At 43.3% G+C, this 14935-nt stretch overlaps 2 protein-coding genes across 2 annotated transcripts in view; both read left to right on the top strand.

Moving 5' to 3' along the window:
* The first annotated feature begins 5120 nt into the window (after window positions 1-5120).
* Window positions 5121-8693, top strand: LOC110973623 (cytochrome P450 1A1-like). The gene has a single exon (XM_022224567.2). The coding sequence runs from the start codon at window positions 5941-5943 to the stop codon at window positions 7381-7383; it is 1443 nt and encodes a 480-aa protein (XP_022080259.1). The 5' UTR covers window positions 5121-5940; the 3' UTR covers window positions 7384-8693.
* A 2057-nt stretch (window positions 8694-10750) lies between these two features.
* nprl3 (NPR3 like, GATOR1 complex subunit) overlaps window positions 10751-14935 on the top strand; it is a 32016-nt gene continuing 27831 nt past the window's right edge. Inside the window, exon 1 of the mRNA XM_022224565.2 lies at window positions 10751-10860. The gene's annotated coding sequence lies outside the window, so the exon portion shown is untranslated. The remainder of the gene's footprint in view (window positions 10861-14935) is intronic.

Genomic DNA, 14935 nt, shown 5'->3' with positions numbered 1-14935 from the left:
AAAAAAACAATAGTCATTCAAGATTTAGGTTAATGTACAGTTCGAATTAAACGGGAACTTTAATTCTGGTCACTCGCACGATCTCCAACTGGAAATTGAAGCGGAGAAATATGAATCAGGAATACAATCAATGACAAAACACACCAATGAAAATACACAGAATTTACAATGATTTATATAAAAATAAAAAAAAGGATAGGGTGATAGTGGCTGCGTCTCCTTCGGTCTCGTCTGGGTCTTGCTTCCGCTTGGACGATGACCGCGCTCAGTTACGTCCGCGAACCCGTGATCAGAAAGTCCACAACAGACCAAAAGTTCAAAGTTCTCGAATGTATTGAAGCGAATGAGGATCCCGGGGACGTCCAAGGAACGTACCAGCAGGCGGCAAGGGGAAACTTCAAGGAAAACAGCAACCGTCGGGAAGGGGGTGAAATCACTGCAACGGGGGATCAGAGCAGTGATCAACACAACGCAACAGCTCCAAAAGGGGTCGCCAGGTCTCACCTCGGCAATCGGCAAGGGGACCTGTGCCAGAGAAATGATGGGTACAGCAAAATAATGCAAATTCGACAGCGACGATTCCAATCCAACAACGGAGAGCGGTGTGCTCTACCCCAGGCAAGGAGTGGAATGCCGCTCCCGCACTCGACCAACCCATATCACTCCTGGCCAGGCTGTTGCCCCCCACATTGTTTTAGATAACACGCAGGACCATGCCTGACACAAGGCAACACCAAGATGGATGTCTTGGGAAATTTGAGGAGACAGACTGACCTCCCCTACAAAATAGACTTACACTAGTCATTCACAAATTAGCAAAAAAAAACAAAACATGGCAAATTTGGGGGGGGGTATGACACGAACAAGCCCAATATTAGACGGGACGACTTCGGAATATTTCCAGAAAGTTGGAGGACTTCCTCCAGTCTTGGTCACGTGGACACATTGGGTGATACCGGACCCTTGAGGGTACACCCACGTAAACGGGCCAGAAATATATCCGCTGAGCTCATTAGTAAACGTTTTACACTCAAAATATTCTGTATGAGAGAGTCCTGACAGACATGGACTCGGGGAATTGAAGAAATATGGTACTGAACCTCTGGCCTGGTCTCAGGGCTTCCAATTCTGAGTAATTTGGATGCAATCGGGTCCAAAGGTGGTACTATTTAGCCGTTTTGCAGAGGGGTGCCTTTGCAAAACGGTTTCCTTTCCGGGCAGTGAAATTTTCTTCATTTTAGGGGTGGTCTGCTTCGGGTTAGAATTTCCCCAAAACTCATCTGTCAACACCACTAGAAATTGAAAGGAAAATTAAAAAGGACATGTCAAACAACATTTTGCCTGTAAGAGTTGTATTTTTAAGTAATTTTAAAATAAAAGGATTTATCATTGTTGTCTAAGGGAATTTATTAACATGGGTGCTCCTTTGATTTGTAGAATAGTCAGAATCATTGGGTCTGGTATCCAGACTACTTGATTTGAGGTTCCCGGAATGTCGGTCATCGATCCTTCGTTTCTGCGCTAATCAAGTTGGCAACGGTTGTCAATTCTCAAGGGAGCTGGCAAGCCTAGTCCAGGCACAATAATATTGCAGTGTTCTCGACGAAACGATTACCGCGATCGGCAGACAAACGCAAGGACAGTTCGCCTCTGTTGGGGATAAACAGGTTCTGTTAGTGGCGCTTACAAGTCCTTGTTTGTCCACCCCTTTCTGCCCATTCACCTGTTGCGCTAATACAGATGCATATGTTTGAAGAGCATTGTGTAGATTCGGGGGTGGTGTTTGCGTTCGGGTTTTGTTCCCTCCTCCGCCGCCCCAAGCTATGCATTCCTCTCCCCCTTGTCCACCCAAGGATGTTGAAAAACATACGCCAAGGATGAAGGTCTTGGCACGCAAAGCCGGCAAGTCGGAAGGGGGGCTACTAAGACGTACCTTCAAACGGGTAGCGCTGGGTGCACTTCAGGCCGAGCATGAAACAAAGTTTTTGGGTACATGTTGTAAAATTCAGGTGCTGGTAAAGTGATATGTAATTTGCCATCGCAATCAAACTAAATTACATTTCTGAGGTTAGTCGGTTGTCCATTTTTATGAACATTTTATTCTATTATAGTGAGGGGCTGCTAATGCAACCTGTCGTCAAATGTTACTTATGTTTTGATTTTGTGATGGGACGAGCCCTACAACCACTTGTTCTAGGGTTCCATCGGTAGTCTCGTTGGTGGAATGTATCCACACGTGAAATATCGACTATTGCCAAGCAACATGCCAAGGTCCTTTCTGAGCAAAATTTATTACCAGGGTCTCGTTAATGTCGGCAAAAAACAAGCGAGACTGTGACCATTGAAACACAATTTCTCCGTCACTGCATCATATTAAATGCGTTTGGAAACAAAGTTTCATTTTTAAGAGAGTCGTCGCTTCAGGTCCTCTGCACACTTGAACTCTAGCTCATGCCGAAATTTCTTGACTATTCATGGCACACAATCGACGTGTAGGCCTAATCACTTTCAAGAGACGCGCTCACCCTATCTTAACCTTTACTCTGGCAGGAATGGTGTGACAGAAATAAAGTGTCATGACAGTCTCGGCAATGATCGACTTTGTGTTTTACCCCACGAGTGTTCCCCCTCACTGTGGTAATTTATAAACAGATATCTGATGCGACAAGCCCACGGTTTTGATCGTGTCATATTTTGTCTGACGCGATCAGATCTTATACGTCTGGGGTAATATGTGTGCGTGTCTCTGACCTTTCCTGTACCCCAATTTCAGCTTGATTTCAATGTTGCATTCTGGTACTACATACTCAGTGTATCTAATACAGACGAGGGAAGGATGTAACCGACGCCTACCAATTCATAAACATCTAAAGTACGACATTTTGCATACCCATTCGCATTTTGGTATTCACAAATGAACAAAATGAATACAAGCAAATTATTCCTTTTTGGTACTTGTAGTTTGTCGATCTTTTTCTGTGTCATCGTAAAATAAAATCAGTGCACTCGTCATACACCTGGACCTCCCTTAAAAAGACTCGTGACACATTTCATTTTAGATGTAAATTATTTGTCTGTATTGGTTAATCATCTGCACAACAGCAGTACAAATTTTCCTTTTCCCAAAGATTTACAGGCCTGTAAAATGTGTGATTGACGTACAGAGGCAAGCCATTCTACTTGTTCCACTCTGTAGTAATCATTATTAACCTGATCTCCCTAGAGTACGCAGAATCACACTGAAATCGGAGGGTTTAGCCCTGTTATTAGGGTACAATATCTAATCGTGTCAATATGGACCTATGGGCGGGTACAATGGGTTCGCTTAATACTATTTAAGAAATTAAATTTAATCATAAACTGTGGTGGCGCTATTTATATAACATCATATGGAGGAATGAACTTGCGAAAGTTAAGGCGACAGAGTTTATCTATTGCTTTCGTTCTTGTGCCATAGATGGGCGTTAAATGCAGCAGTGACAGTACAAAAGTCTTTTGACAATTATCCACTGCGTCTATTAACAATTGATGAAAATTCAACTTTCTGTTGATGAATGATGAAAGTTCAGGTTATGTCATCGGGATTGATTACGGACCATAATTTTTTTTCGTAACGAAATAAGAATATTACATTTTTAAACGGTAGTCGTGGGTTTGCTTTGCGCTAACGAGTTCTTGTTTTCTTATTGATTTATAGAATGATTGGCTCAGCTGTGGTTGGAATCTTGTTACGTAAGGTTATTCTACAGAATCCGGTGAACGGAGCTGTGATTCAGAAACATACAGATAGCATTGATAATTTGTTTAACATATCAGTTCCATGTGGTCTCAGTAGCTGATTGGTCCATCCCTTGCGTAAGAGTTAGCGCGTATTCGTGATGTAATTTTCCCTTATCGACTTGCGTGATTACAAATGACCATTGCGTGCGAACCGACTCCAGCTAGTCCCTCATCGTTTGGCTTCGTCTGATATGAGATCTCTCCCGCTGACCATAGCTGACAAGGCACAGGAACTGACGGCTTGGAAATCGTTGGGTATCAGTAAAAAGCGTTGATGAGATGAGAGTCCTCTCGACGACTTTGTGCGTCCTCGGAGAAAACTGTTATATAAAGAATGCTGAAAAGGGTATTAAAATGGTACAGATATTCATTAAGCGATGTGAAAGCTTGTGTTTAAAATGCGAAAAAGAAGACCTTTTCGTTGAGTTTTTAAAATGTACGGGATTTTGCGCTAAAATTTTCGAAAGGTTGAGTCCCATACACGCGGGTTAAGCTTGAGAAACCTTAAAACTTTTCTGGTTAAAGTAGCCTACTGATCGCATAGTACATCATAACATTACGTCAGAGAGAGGGGCCCAACCCAATTTGTCTGTTTAAAGATTTTGCCTTTGAGAAAGACTCCTTTCGAGTCTGAAATAGAAGATGCTTTATAATGCTACAGAGATTTTATGACTGAATTGTGCACTTCAGGTCAGTCTTTGAAGCAATTATGACGTGCACATGCATTTTCCAAAACATATATTTCACTTTGGTGACATTGTACGGAACCTTACACTATTCCCATCGTACGCGGTGCTTTTAAGACAATTCGAAAGTCTAAAAAAGTTTTGTTGTTGAGAAACGTGACAGTGATGGGACATAATTGCATTAACCACATCTGTTATTATACTCCATGACTTTCCGCTTTCACTGACCTGCACCCAGTAACTTAACACTGGAAAGCAAATTGTGATCACTCGTTTTTTGAAGCTCCTTGTCAGTAATTGTCCGTTAATGAAATCATTTTAGTTTAGTTTATCAGTCTCGCAACCCTTGCATTTATTTTCGATTTTAGAATTATAGAGGACAGTGAAGTTGAGTGAACTTATTCATTTCATTCCCTTTGCCAGTTCTTGCTCAGAACACGTTCAACACGTAAGTCATTATTACAGTTATTTTTCGTGACCACGTCCATAAAGTCATTGCATTTAGCACCCAACGATAATCTCAAAGGGCTTGGCCTGATTTGCGCAACAGTGACAACCATCGACCCACACAACGAGTATTTATATCACTTAGGATATATATCACGTTTATTACAACCAATAACTGATTCATTGCTACCGTAGGGCTCAATTTGCCGCTCTATGGGGAACGCACAACCTGAGCGCGAACGATCCGCAATCTATCACGTCACAGGCAGCCTGTTGTGTGGGAACTTTGTAGATGGGAGAAAGTTATGAGGTGCAAGGAGTATGTCGATCATTGATCTAGCTTCCCCGGCCTTACGCTGTGGTGATCAAGTTGGTGACTCGGCCGCACTTAATCGAGTATCACAGCCCATTGCCTTGGATGAAATTGTAGAGCATTTGCACCGCCCATTCAACGTAGCTTGACAGTGCTAATCACTCGGTAGGGTAGTGACTTTGTGCGCACGGTTTTTAGCCAATTACAGAGCCGGATTACCAGCACCTGCAACCTAGCCCGTGTTTATGTTATGGGATTCCCTTTTCCGAGAGGGGCACGTTTGCTATAAATATGTGAGTATCGAGCCGAGAGTCGATGTGTTCTTTGGAAATCTTCGTAAGTTGAGTTTGTCGGGAGCACTTAAGGATCTCTCTCTGAATGGAAGAGCACTATACTCAGACAGTGATGAAGAGACGAGCCACAAAGGCATGAGAACAATTCACGGTATCACCTAGATCAATAACCTAAAGGAGTACGATATAACGTGCGTGACCAGAACGGACTGGTTCAGCTCCTGTTCGATATTCAGCCACGCTCACATGGACTAATCACCGCGTGCATCGATCCGCACAACCACATCGCGTGCAAACTTTTCTGAAGTACAAAAGACAACGTCTGTTATTCAACCGGATACAAGACAGCGTGCGTCCTCCATAACCATCTTTTCCCTTCAAACAAACAAGACGAACTTTCAAGTATCATCCTTTCACAAAGATGTCCAACTCCGGCAAGACGTTGCCGGGGCCTCGCGGACTGCCCATCCTTGGGAATATCCTGGACCTGGGCGAAACTTTGCACGTCAGCCTTTACCAACTGGCCCAGAAGTACGGCGATGTTTACCAGATACGGATAGGCAGCCGGCCGGTCGTGGTTCTCAATGGCATAGAGACCATCAAGCAGGCTTTGGTCAAACAGTCCACAGACTTCGCCGGCCGGCCAGATTTTATTTCCTCGCAGGTCATGAAAGAGATCAATGGCGCAAGTATGACTTTCTCTGACTACAGTCCTGCCTGGAAATTGCACCGCAAGATTGCTGAGACGGCCCTGAGACATTTTACCTCGGGCCAGCAGTCGAAGTCGGTGCAGGACAAAGTCCTGTTTGAAGTTCAGGAACTCATCAGCACCTGGACGAATAACAATTCTGGTAGTACCGTCGTTGACCCATCGATTGTGCTCAAACTGTCTGTCAGTAACATCATGTGTTCCTACATCTTCAGCAGACGGCACAAATTAGATGATCCTAGGCTGACAGAATTCTCAGCTATGAGCGACGACTTTGGCGCCGCAGCCTCGAGCGGAAACACGATGGACTTTATGCCATGGTTGAAGTATCTACCAACCAAAACTATGCAAAATTTCCGACGACTTCTGCTGAATTTTAAGGATTGGTTCGGCGGGTACATAAACCAGCATCGCGAGGCCTATCAGGAAGATTCGGAGAAGGACATCTTGGACTACCTGATTACGGTGGGGAACAAAATAGACGAGGAGGAGCTGGAGCAGCTGAATTTGACCCGGGAGATGTTACAGACGACCGTGTACGACTTATTCGGAGCCGGGTTCGACACCGTGTCGGCCGTTCTGACTTGGGCTATTCTCCTCGTGATCTTGCACCCGGAGATTCAGCGGGACATACAGGAGGAGATTGATACAGTTATTGGGAAGGACATGTTACCGCAGCTGACCGACCGTGGCAAATTACCGCTGACCGAAGCTTGCCTGTATGAGGTGCTCCGTTTCTCCAGCGTCGTGCCCTTCACCATTCCACACAGCACGACGCGAGAAACCCAACTGAACGGCTACCTCATTCCCAAGGGCACTGTCATCTTTGTCAACCTGTACTCCATCAACCAAGACCCCAAGATCTGGACCGGCCCTCAGGAGTTCAACCCCCGACGGTTCCTGACCGGGGACGGCCGTCTTGACCCAGAGAAAACGGCCAGCATCTTGCCGTTCGGAGCGGGTCGACGAAGGTGCCTGGGCTCAGAGCTGGGCAGGATTGAGATGTTCCTGTACTTCACAACACTGATGCAGAAATGCAGGCTGGAAATTCCAAATGGGGAGAGACCGAGCACAAGTTGCATCCCTGGACTGGCACAGCGTCCATTACCCTACCAGATGAGAATCAAACTGCGAGAAAAGGGACCCTCGAACTAATGTATTTACAGTTCGGGGCTTTCTGAGTATTTAACTCTATATGGACGTGCAAGTAAATGTGGGTTTTTTCCAAAAGCACGCAAACGACCATTCAAAAGAAATTAACCTGAGCCATACCAAAAATGAAACATGCAAAGGTGTTGCCCTTGTCTGTTCATTCCTGCACCAGACGAAACCTGTGGCCGGTTGCTCTTTTTTGACTGTTTCATTAACATGAGAGCACCTATTGTCATTATACACTACACTTGAGTATCGTAGCGATATCGAGAAGGACACAGTTAAAGGCGCTGCATACTTTCATAAATCTGCTTCGTTTACTTTGATGTTATTGTGATAAAAAATTTTAATGCCATTTTTTTCTAATGTCACCTAACCCCAGTGTAGGTTTTTTGTTTATCTGAAATGTATCCTGCAGTGATATTTAAATTTCATTTTCTAAAATGTTCTCTTGCTTTAGTAAATTGAGGAGCTTGAACCCTTCTTCTTTTGCCTTCTGAGGAGGTGAATGACTTTAAGGGATTTAAAGGTCGAATTTATTCGATCCACTGCCACTCAACCATTAAAAATAATGAATTTTTTGGTTCAGTTTTTTGTCTTTATTTTGTTTGTTTGTTTGTTTGGTTGGTCGGTCGGTCGGTTTTGTTTCACCAAGACTGTCCTTAAGCGTTTGCCATTAAAAAAAAAACAACTTAATATTGGTCTTTAAAATTTGAGCAGTTTAACTTATAAAGGGTTGGTTGGCTGTGGTTTCGAAGTTGTTTTGATTGAAATAGAAATATATTCATGCACCAAATTTTGTAAATTGTTGTTTGGAAAATCCTAGAAATATTCTAAAATTGTTAATTATCTGTTCGAGTGGTCAAGACTTGGTTGGCTTTGATACGAATTTGTAAACTGAATATTTTAATGAACAAAACAGTTGCTGGTGTATCGTATTTATAGAAACCTATATATTTTGATAACCATTAAAGCATATCCAGGTATAAATTGAACACTTAGTCTCGTTTGAACTGTCACGAAACGCTCCTTGGTTCGGCTGTACTAAACAAAGATTTTGCTGCCCGTATACATTTCCGACAACTTAGTCGTTGGCCCTCCTCATTCAAATCCATCCCCAATCAACTTGCCGAGTTTTCCCGAGAGATACATTCGTTCATGGTATGTTTTGCTAACGTGCTTTCACATCAAATACATGTACATTTCGATAAATGCTCTAGTGTGAAGTCATTCAAAGCCAGAAATGTTTCGTTCGAAATTGCAATAAGTATGCACAATAAAATGGTGAAGCACCAAAGTTATCTTTTGCCGAATTTGTCACGATTGGCTGTCTTCATTTCTAATCAGAGTGCGTTTTTTGTCAGTGTGCCTACGATGAACATTTCCGTCCCAAACAGGTATAAACGACAGGCCTTCACAATTTCCCCGTCCTGGCAATTACTTTCCCCACACGGGGATGCCTTTTTTCCACCACAAAGCCCCTTTCTGCCTGGAGGCATTAAGTGTACTATTGGATTTTTTTCATGCAAAGTGAAGGAGAAAGGAGAAGTGTGAAAAGCATGAGGACGTCAATAGATGCTCAAGCCAGGGCGAGTCTGTCGGAGGACAGCGCTCGTTGACCGGTTGCCGTCGTTGGAGGATTTGCCACGCCGTTCGCACGCGATGTTTGTTGTCCAAAGGTCGACTGATGACCGCCAGCGGTTGTTTACCCATGACGTCATTCATGTACATGCAGTTACAAGGTTTGCACATAGTAATTATGAGCATGCGGGGAGTCTGGTACTTCACATGGACATTTTGTATGCCGGAGGGCATTATCGTTGCATTATATTTGCTACAGGTAATCACCTTTCAGCGTGATTTCAAATCGTTAAACCATGGAGGAATGTTCTTTTTGCATTTACTTTGAGAGCGTAACTGACGCTGGTGCATATGCAGGGTATGGGGGTGTTTTTAGCCCTGCCCTGGGGCGTTAAACTTGGAATATAAAAGCAATAAATAGTGATAGATGTGTGTTACATATGCATTCCCTTCGTGTTATACTCCTCCCATGCGACTGACGTCCTCGTGGAAGCACATAATTCTTTCCAAGGGGAAATCAATCAACATTGGTAAACTTGCAAAGTTTCAATAATATAAGATGTGGCTATTTTCGAAGCTTTTTGTGGAAACTAGCGATTTTTTTCACATTTTTCGGAGGGAAGGAAAAGGGCCCCCATGACACATATGCCCCACCCCAATGAACGTAGCCTGGGTCCCCCGTTATCGTCACGTAATGATGCTTCGACTGTTCTGGGGTGCACGATGAATACTTTCTCGTTTGACAAATTGATCTGTTTATCCATCAAAATAAACTGCATTGGAAAAGAAACTGTATACTTGTTCATAGAAACACAAAAGACATTTCTAAGATTCTTGTGCTTTTAAAACAGAAAAGGGTACGCGGACTTTATTATTACTGTCAATAAAGCGAGGTTATAGTGTACATGAGACAACTACCTTACCACAACTTTAATCTGGTCACGCATTCGGTAAGTTCTGTTGGATCAATCAACCAGTTATCAGCTTGCAAAGCAAAATCCGTTGATGACCATTTAAATTGGATATTCCGCCTGTGATCATACACAGTCGATAAGCCACATTGGATGCCAGTCCGAACACTGAGGAGGGTGATATCATGTTCCCTCTCTCTCGCCGTCTGTCTCTCTCCAAAGTCCAAATCTTTCACACCGAGGATTTTCCAAACACATAAAACCTAACCCGCTCTAAAATTCCATCCCTTGGGAAAATGTGACCCTCTTCATTCGCAAAGTTTGGAGTCGATTGCATTTCACTTTGTTTATAGACTCCTGTTTTCCTTTTCCGTGTTTGAGAAAAAGGAACTGTTGCAATAACGAAAAGCAGTATCGACTATACAGACCGGAGGCAATGGAAAAAAAACGACACATAAGAAACCAGTAAGAAGTCGCATATAATCTGGTTACGCTGTCTGCAAATTAAGTTACAGGGGCTAAATGGGAATCTTTGGTCTGCCAACTTTAATCTGGCTAGCTCGGTGTCAAGTTTTGACATCATGACGGTGGAAAGTTACCAGAGTGATAAACATTCTGACCTACGTAGAGTGCGTTGTTACATGAAAGGGATTGCGTCGAAAACATCGAGTAGCATTCCTCAATAAAGCATGGGACAATTAAATCGTGCCTTGTCTAAGAATGTAACAGAAAACAACCCTCAATAATCTTCCGCACAGACACGATTTCTTGTTCACAATTCCATTCTTTTCTGTTTTCATTTCACAGCAAAAGTTCAATGTTTTCTTTTAAGCTAGCTTTTATATTAGAATTGTCCGCCTTTCCTCTGTACTCTACAGACATGTATGCGAGCAGGAGAAACTAGCCGCTGCCCAATGCGCACCAAATTACCGGAAACAGCTCCAGGAACCACCGCGTAGTTACACAGTTCTTGCACCACCTCATGCAGGTACGTTCGCTTTACGTTCGAGCACATAAGCAAACGACTGTTCGAACTTCAAGCGCATGCAAAAGCGAAGCGAGTTTGACGTCACTAGATGTTTTCCGTGAAATTCACTTGAGTTGAAATGTGTTCAACTTTTGCTAATTCGAATGCTAGTATTCATGGCTGACTTAACAAAATCGTGTTTGTGCTCCTTTCAAGCTAAATATGAACCGGCCTGAAGTTTTCTGAAAAGCAGTTTTTATGTAGAGGCGTGCATCCTCCCTTTAAGCCCACCTCTGTCCTGAGCCTAAGCCGCAATTTTAAGCCACCGCAGAGAATGCAGGGTTGTCTTTAGTGCAGCAACAATGAACTCTGATATGCTGCCTCGACGTGAGCCTCTGATCAAATCGATGAGGTATATTTTCCCTCTTTGAGTAAATTTCCTTTTACGTCAGGAGAGGTAGGTCTGTATCCATTTTCTGCAGTGAACTGTATGTATATGTATATATTTTCACTGTATACGTTAATGTTCCACAAGGATGTGTCGGTGTTGAAGATAAACAGTGAAAATGAGGGTCGGGCAGGGATGAGAATGAAGTAACATAAATGTACAATGGAAAGTGCACATGGTGACGTAATTGACAAAATAATATCTCAAAATTTTCAATGTTTTTTAAATTTCGACTTTTTTCGAAATAGTGGGTGGGTAAGTCAAAACTTAAAAAACATTGAAAATTTGAGTGGCCCCTTACTCCACACGGCCTTCGCTCTTTATTAACAGAATTGCACGCTTTTCCGGTGTGGATCGTTACTCGTGCTCCATGTTTATGGTATCGAGAGAAAAAACCACGAGCACTAAACGTCAACATACAGCTTCTTCATTGCTAACTCCAAAGCGCAATGTTCAAATGAGCATCCATGTCAATTTTCTATATGTACCCTTTATTAAAACCACAGTAACCCCTGATCTAGATTTTGGCCTGTGATTTTAGTCTGCATCAACTTTTCATGAACCAATCGTATGATGGAAAGTCAAACCCAGTCGATATTATTGTTATGGTCAAAAGGTTAAATAATATCAAACAAAAGGTGTCATTCTGCCCTGCCAAACACGACACAAATCTTCATCCGGGAAAGAGAAGATTGCGTGTTTGCCAAAAGTACTGCGACCCCGCAATGAACGCCTCTCTTACCCAGAGCCAATAAAGTGACGAATCCTATAATCACTGAGATTTGAGTAACATTTCCTGCTCTTAGACGTTCTTGTTTAGGATTTCACACGAAATTCTGGGTGTGGATGTTGGTGATCAAAGTAATTAATCCCCAAAATTAAAATGGCAGGTTTACTTTAAGCATCACTTCCTATTTTTTTCTAAAACTAATTTCAAAACGGTGTCAAACTATAGAGCCTACAGGGCAAGAAAGTAGTTTTTGAACTAACTTGGCGAAAAGGAGCCCCGTGCATGTCTTATTTCGATTTCTTTATTGGCCCAAAAATAAAATCTTCCTTACAATTTGCTTTATTACTTTTTGCCTTCCGCTGAAAGATAACCGTGAAGTTGATGTGGTCACAGATCGTTTGTTTGGGTTCGGCACATCCGGTTTTTTTGAAAACTTTTTCCCCCTGTGACACGTTGTGGAAAAGGGGAAAATTACAACACGTTTCACTTCTGTCGGGAAGAAAAGTGCGACTTCAGACAGTCATCAGTCTTTCCAAAGTTTGCGTGCTTCTGCAGAGTTCGGAACGCCCTGTCTCCTTCCGCAGTTCATTGCCAACCCGTGATGCCGACACAGATACATGTATCTTTATTTGCCACGCCCCTTTAGATTCTACCCCATAGGAATTACTTGAGCCATCCCGGAGAAAACATCAGCGCAGAGTGTATGCCTAATTGTTTTAGGCACGCGAAAAGAGGTATAAGAAAAGCACCCGCATGTCAGAATTGATCTTCCACTTCATATAGTCTTGGAACAAGGTTTGTCCTTCTTTCTTCCTGAAGTTTGCCCCCCCCCATCTGGGGTAAGAAGTGTAGCAATAAGAACGTAGATTGTAATTTAAAAAAAAACAATAAACAACTTGATGGGGATCGTAATTAGGCCTGTGTGTTCTTTGAAGTATATTTGAAAAGAATTTTATACACTCTCAAAAAGGATGACAACTGGTTTTGCTGACTAAGTTATGCCCTATTTACCGTGGCAAATAATCTACCCAGCTATGACTGACCATGGGAGTCCCACTCCCACCCCACCCTCCCCAAACAGTCGAATAATTTCTGGGTGGCAGGAAGAAACACTTGTTGCATCACGCACAAAAGACGAGTAATAGTCCCATAGCCTCATAAACAATTTCAGAGTCTCGCGTGGTCTTGGGAAAGCGCCCGATTCTTGTCGGCCTAACCGGTCACGCACACCCTCTCGTCTTGGCACGCTATAATGCCCGCTAAAAATGCCAAAAAGTCCCCGGACGGCGCGGCACGGCACGCTGCTTGTCGTGAATAACCGCGGAGGGAATACACCAGACTCGTCTGAGTCACTCCTTCCTAAGTCACCGGAGTGGTTGGTGAGAAGGGAGGGGGACCACCTGGAAATATTCATCTAATCTCTTTAATCTGTAGCATCGGGCAATAGACTTAACTCGCGTGGGTGGAATGAGCTGACAGCGAGTTCTTGGCAGACAAAATGGGGAGAGAGGACGAATTTGAACGTAACATTGTAAATCAATAATGTGACGTGACTGGAGTGAACCTCAGCAAATCTCCATTGGTGCACTTACAGCACCGTTGGACTCGGACTCGCCTGTCGGTACTACGCTAAATGGTTACGCAGTTTCGAGCATCAAAGCTGTGACACGTAATGTGGGCACCTTTGTACTGGCGGGAAAAGTTACCGTAATCGTTAAAAAAACCCCAATATTTTAGTCGCTTGAATAATTTGGTTTGATCGTGGCCAGTGTCGGCAGAGGGTATCACAGCACACGTATCAAAATATACATTTTCTGCTGGTCTACCAAAGTTAAATAAAAAAATACATGGTATTGTTTGTAATCAACCTCTCTTTAGCAGGTTTATAAAAGCAATTTTCAAATGCGTATGTTGAGGGGAATTTGTGAAATTCTGAGGAAGAATTCACCGTCGCTGATAATGCTCATCCGCGTGAAATACTTGCTTAGTTTTATTCCGTTTCCTGAGAATGTTTCCCCTCGAGGTTACTCAATCAATGTCAGAGCGATTCTAAAGTGTGCCTGCACAATCTCAAGCCATGTCGCCATAGGATCCTTCTCAGGCTGGAAGTGACCTGTCACCCTTCCCCCGTAAGCTACCCTGGGGGTTGGTTTGGCGTTTTGTAATCTCTGATGATTTTGGCCTAGGTCTGCCCTCGCCTTCATGAAAACATCTACATTTTTGCCACTTATCCCTATTATGTGGGCGCGGATAATGGCTCTTCTCACGCCACGTTTTACCCACTCGTGGCTACACCCATCTCTTTCCGGTCCGTTACCTTGACTGGATACGAATTAAACAGAGGCTCAACATTGTGTTTTCTGACATTTGCCCAAATTTTACTCGCAAGTCTCAAGACCGCTCATAACACAAATGTCTATGTCGTTTGCCAGCTTCTCATTTCTGCATAATGACATACGGGGCCTGACGACCGAAAGCCTGGTGACGTAAATACGGAGGGGGGCACGTCCCTCCCAGCGGATGCCTCCCTCCCCCCGCTTTGAAATTTGCTTTGAGTTATATACTATATACCTATAATGTGGCTATGCAGCTGCAGCTTATTTTCTTGTGGTGCCCCCTTGAAAAAAATTTGCGCACCCTGGGTGCACCCCCGGGACATTTTCCCCTAGTTACGCCACTGGAAAGCCGTCGCAATGTTACTTAACCTCGTACATTGTATGACTTGCGGTTTTAATGTTTTGAAATTAGCCATTACAAAAGAGTAAGAGTCGCGCTAAAATCTTGGCCTTGGATATTATTTACTGGGGTCTGCAATCTTCCTGTTTCTAAAGGATTTTCCCATCCTGATCTCTTCAGTGTCTACCTGGTAAATGTCAAACGATGTTTACAATTTCTGGCACGCTATGTTTATGTTTTGA

This window comes from Acanthaster planci, linkage group LG07 (genome assembly GCF_054643075.1).
Source record: "Acanthaster planci isolate LZ-2023a linkage group LG07, COTS_SCS, whole genome shotgun sequence".
NCBI classification, from domain to species: Eukaryota; Metazoa; Echinodermata; class Asteroidea; order Valvatida; family Acanthasteridae; genus Acanthaster; species Acanthaster planci.
Note: the sequence above shows the minus strand (reverse complement) of the source record. Positions and strands in the feature narration are given on the sequence as shown.

Coding starts and splice junctions, on each gene's coding strand:
- LOC110973623 (XM_022224567.2), top strand. CDS start 5,941: ATGTCCAACTCCGGCAAGACGTTGCCGGGGCCTCGCGGACTGCCCATC.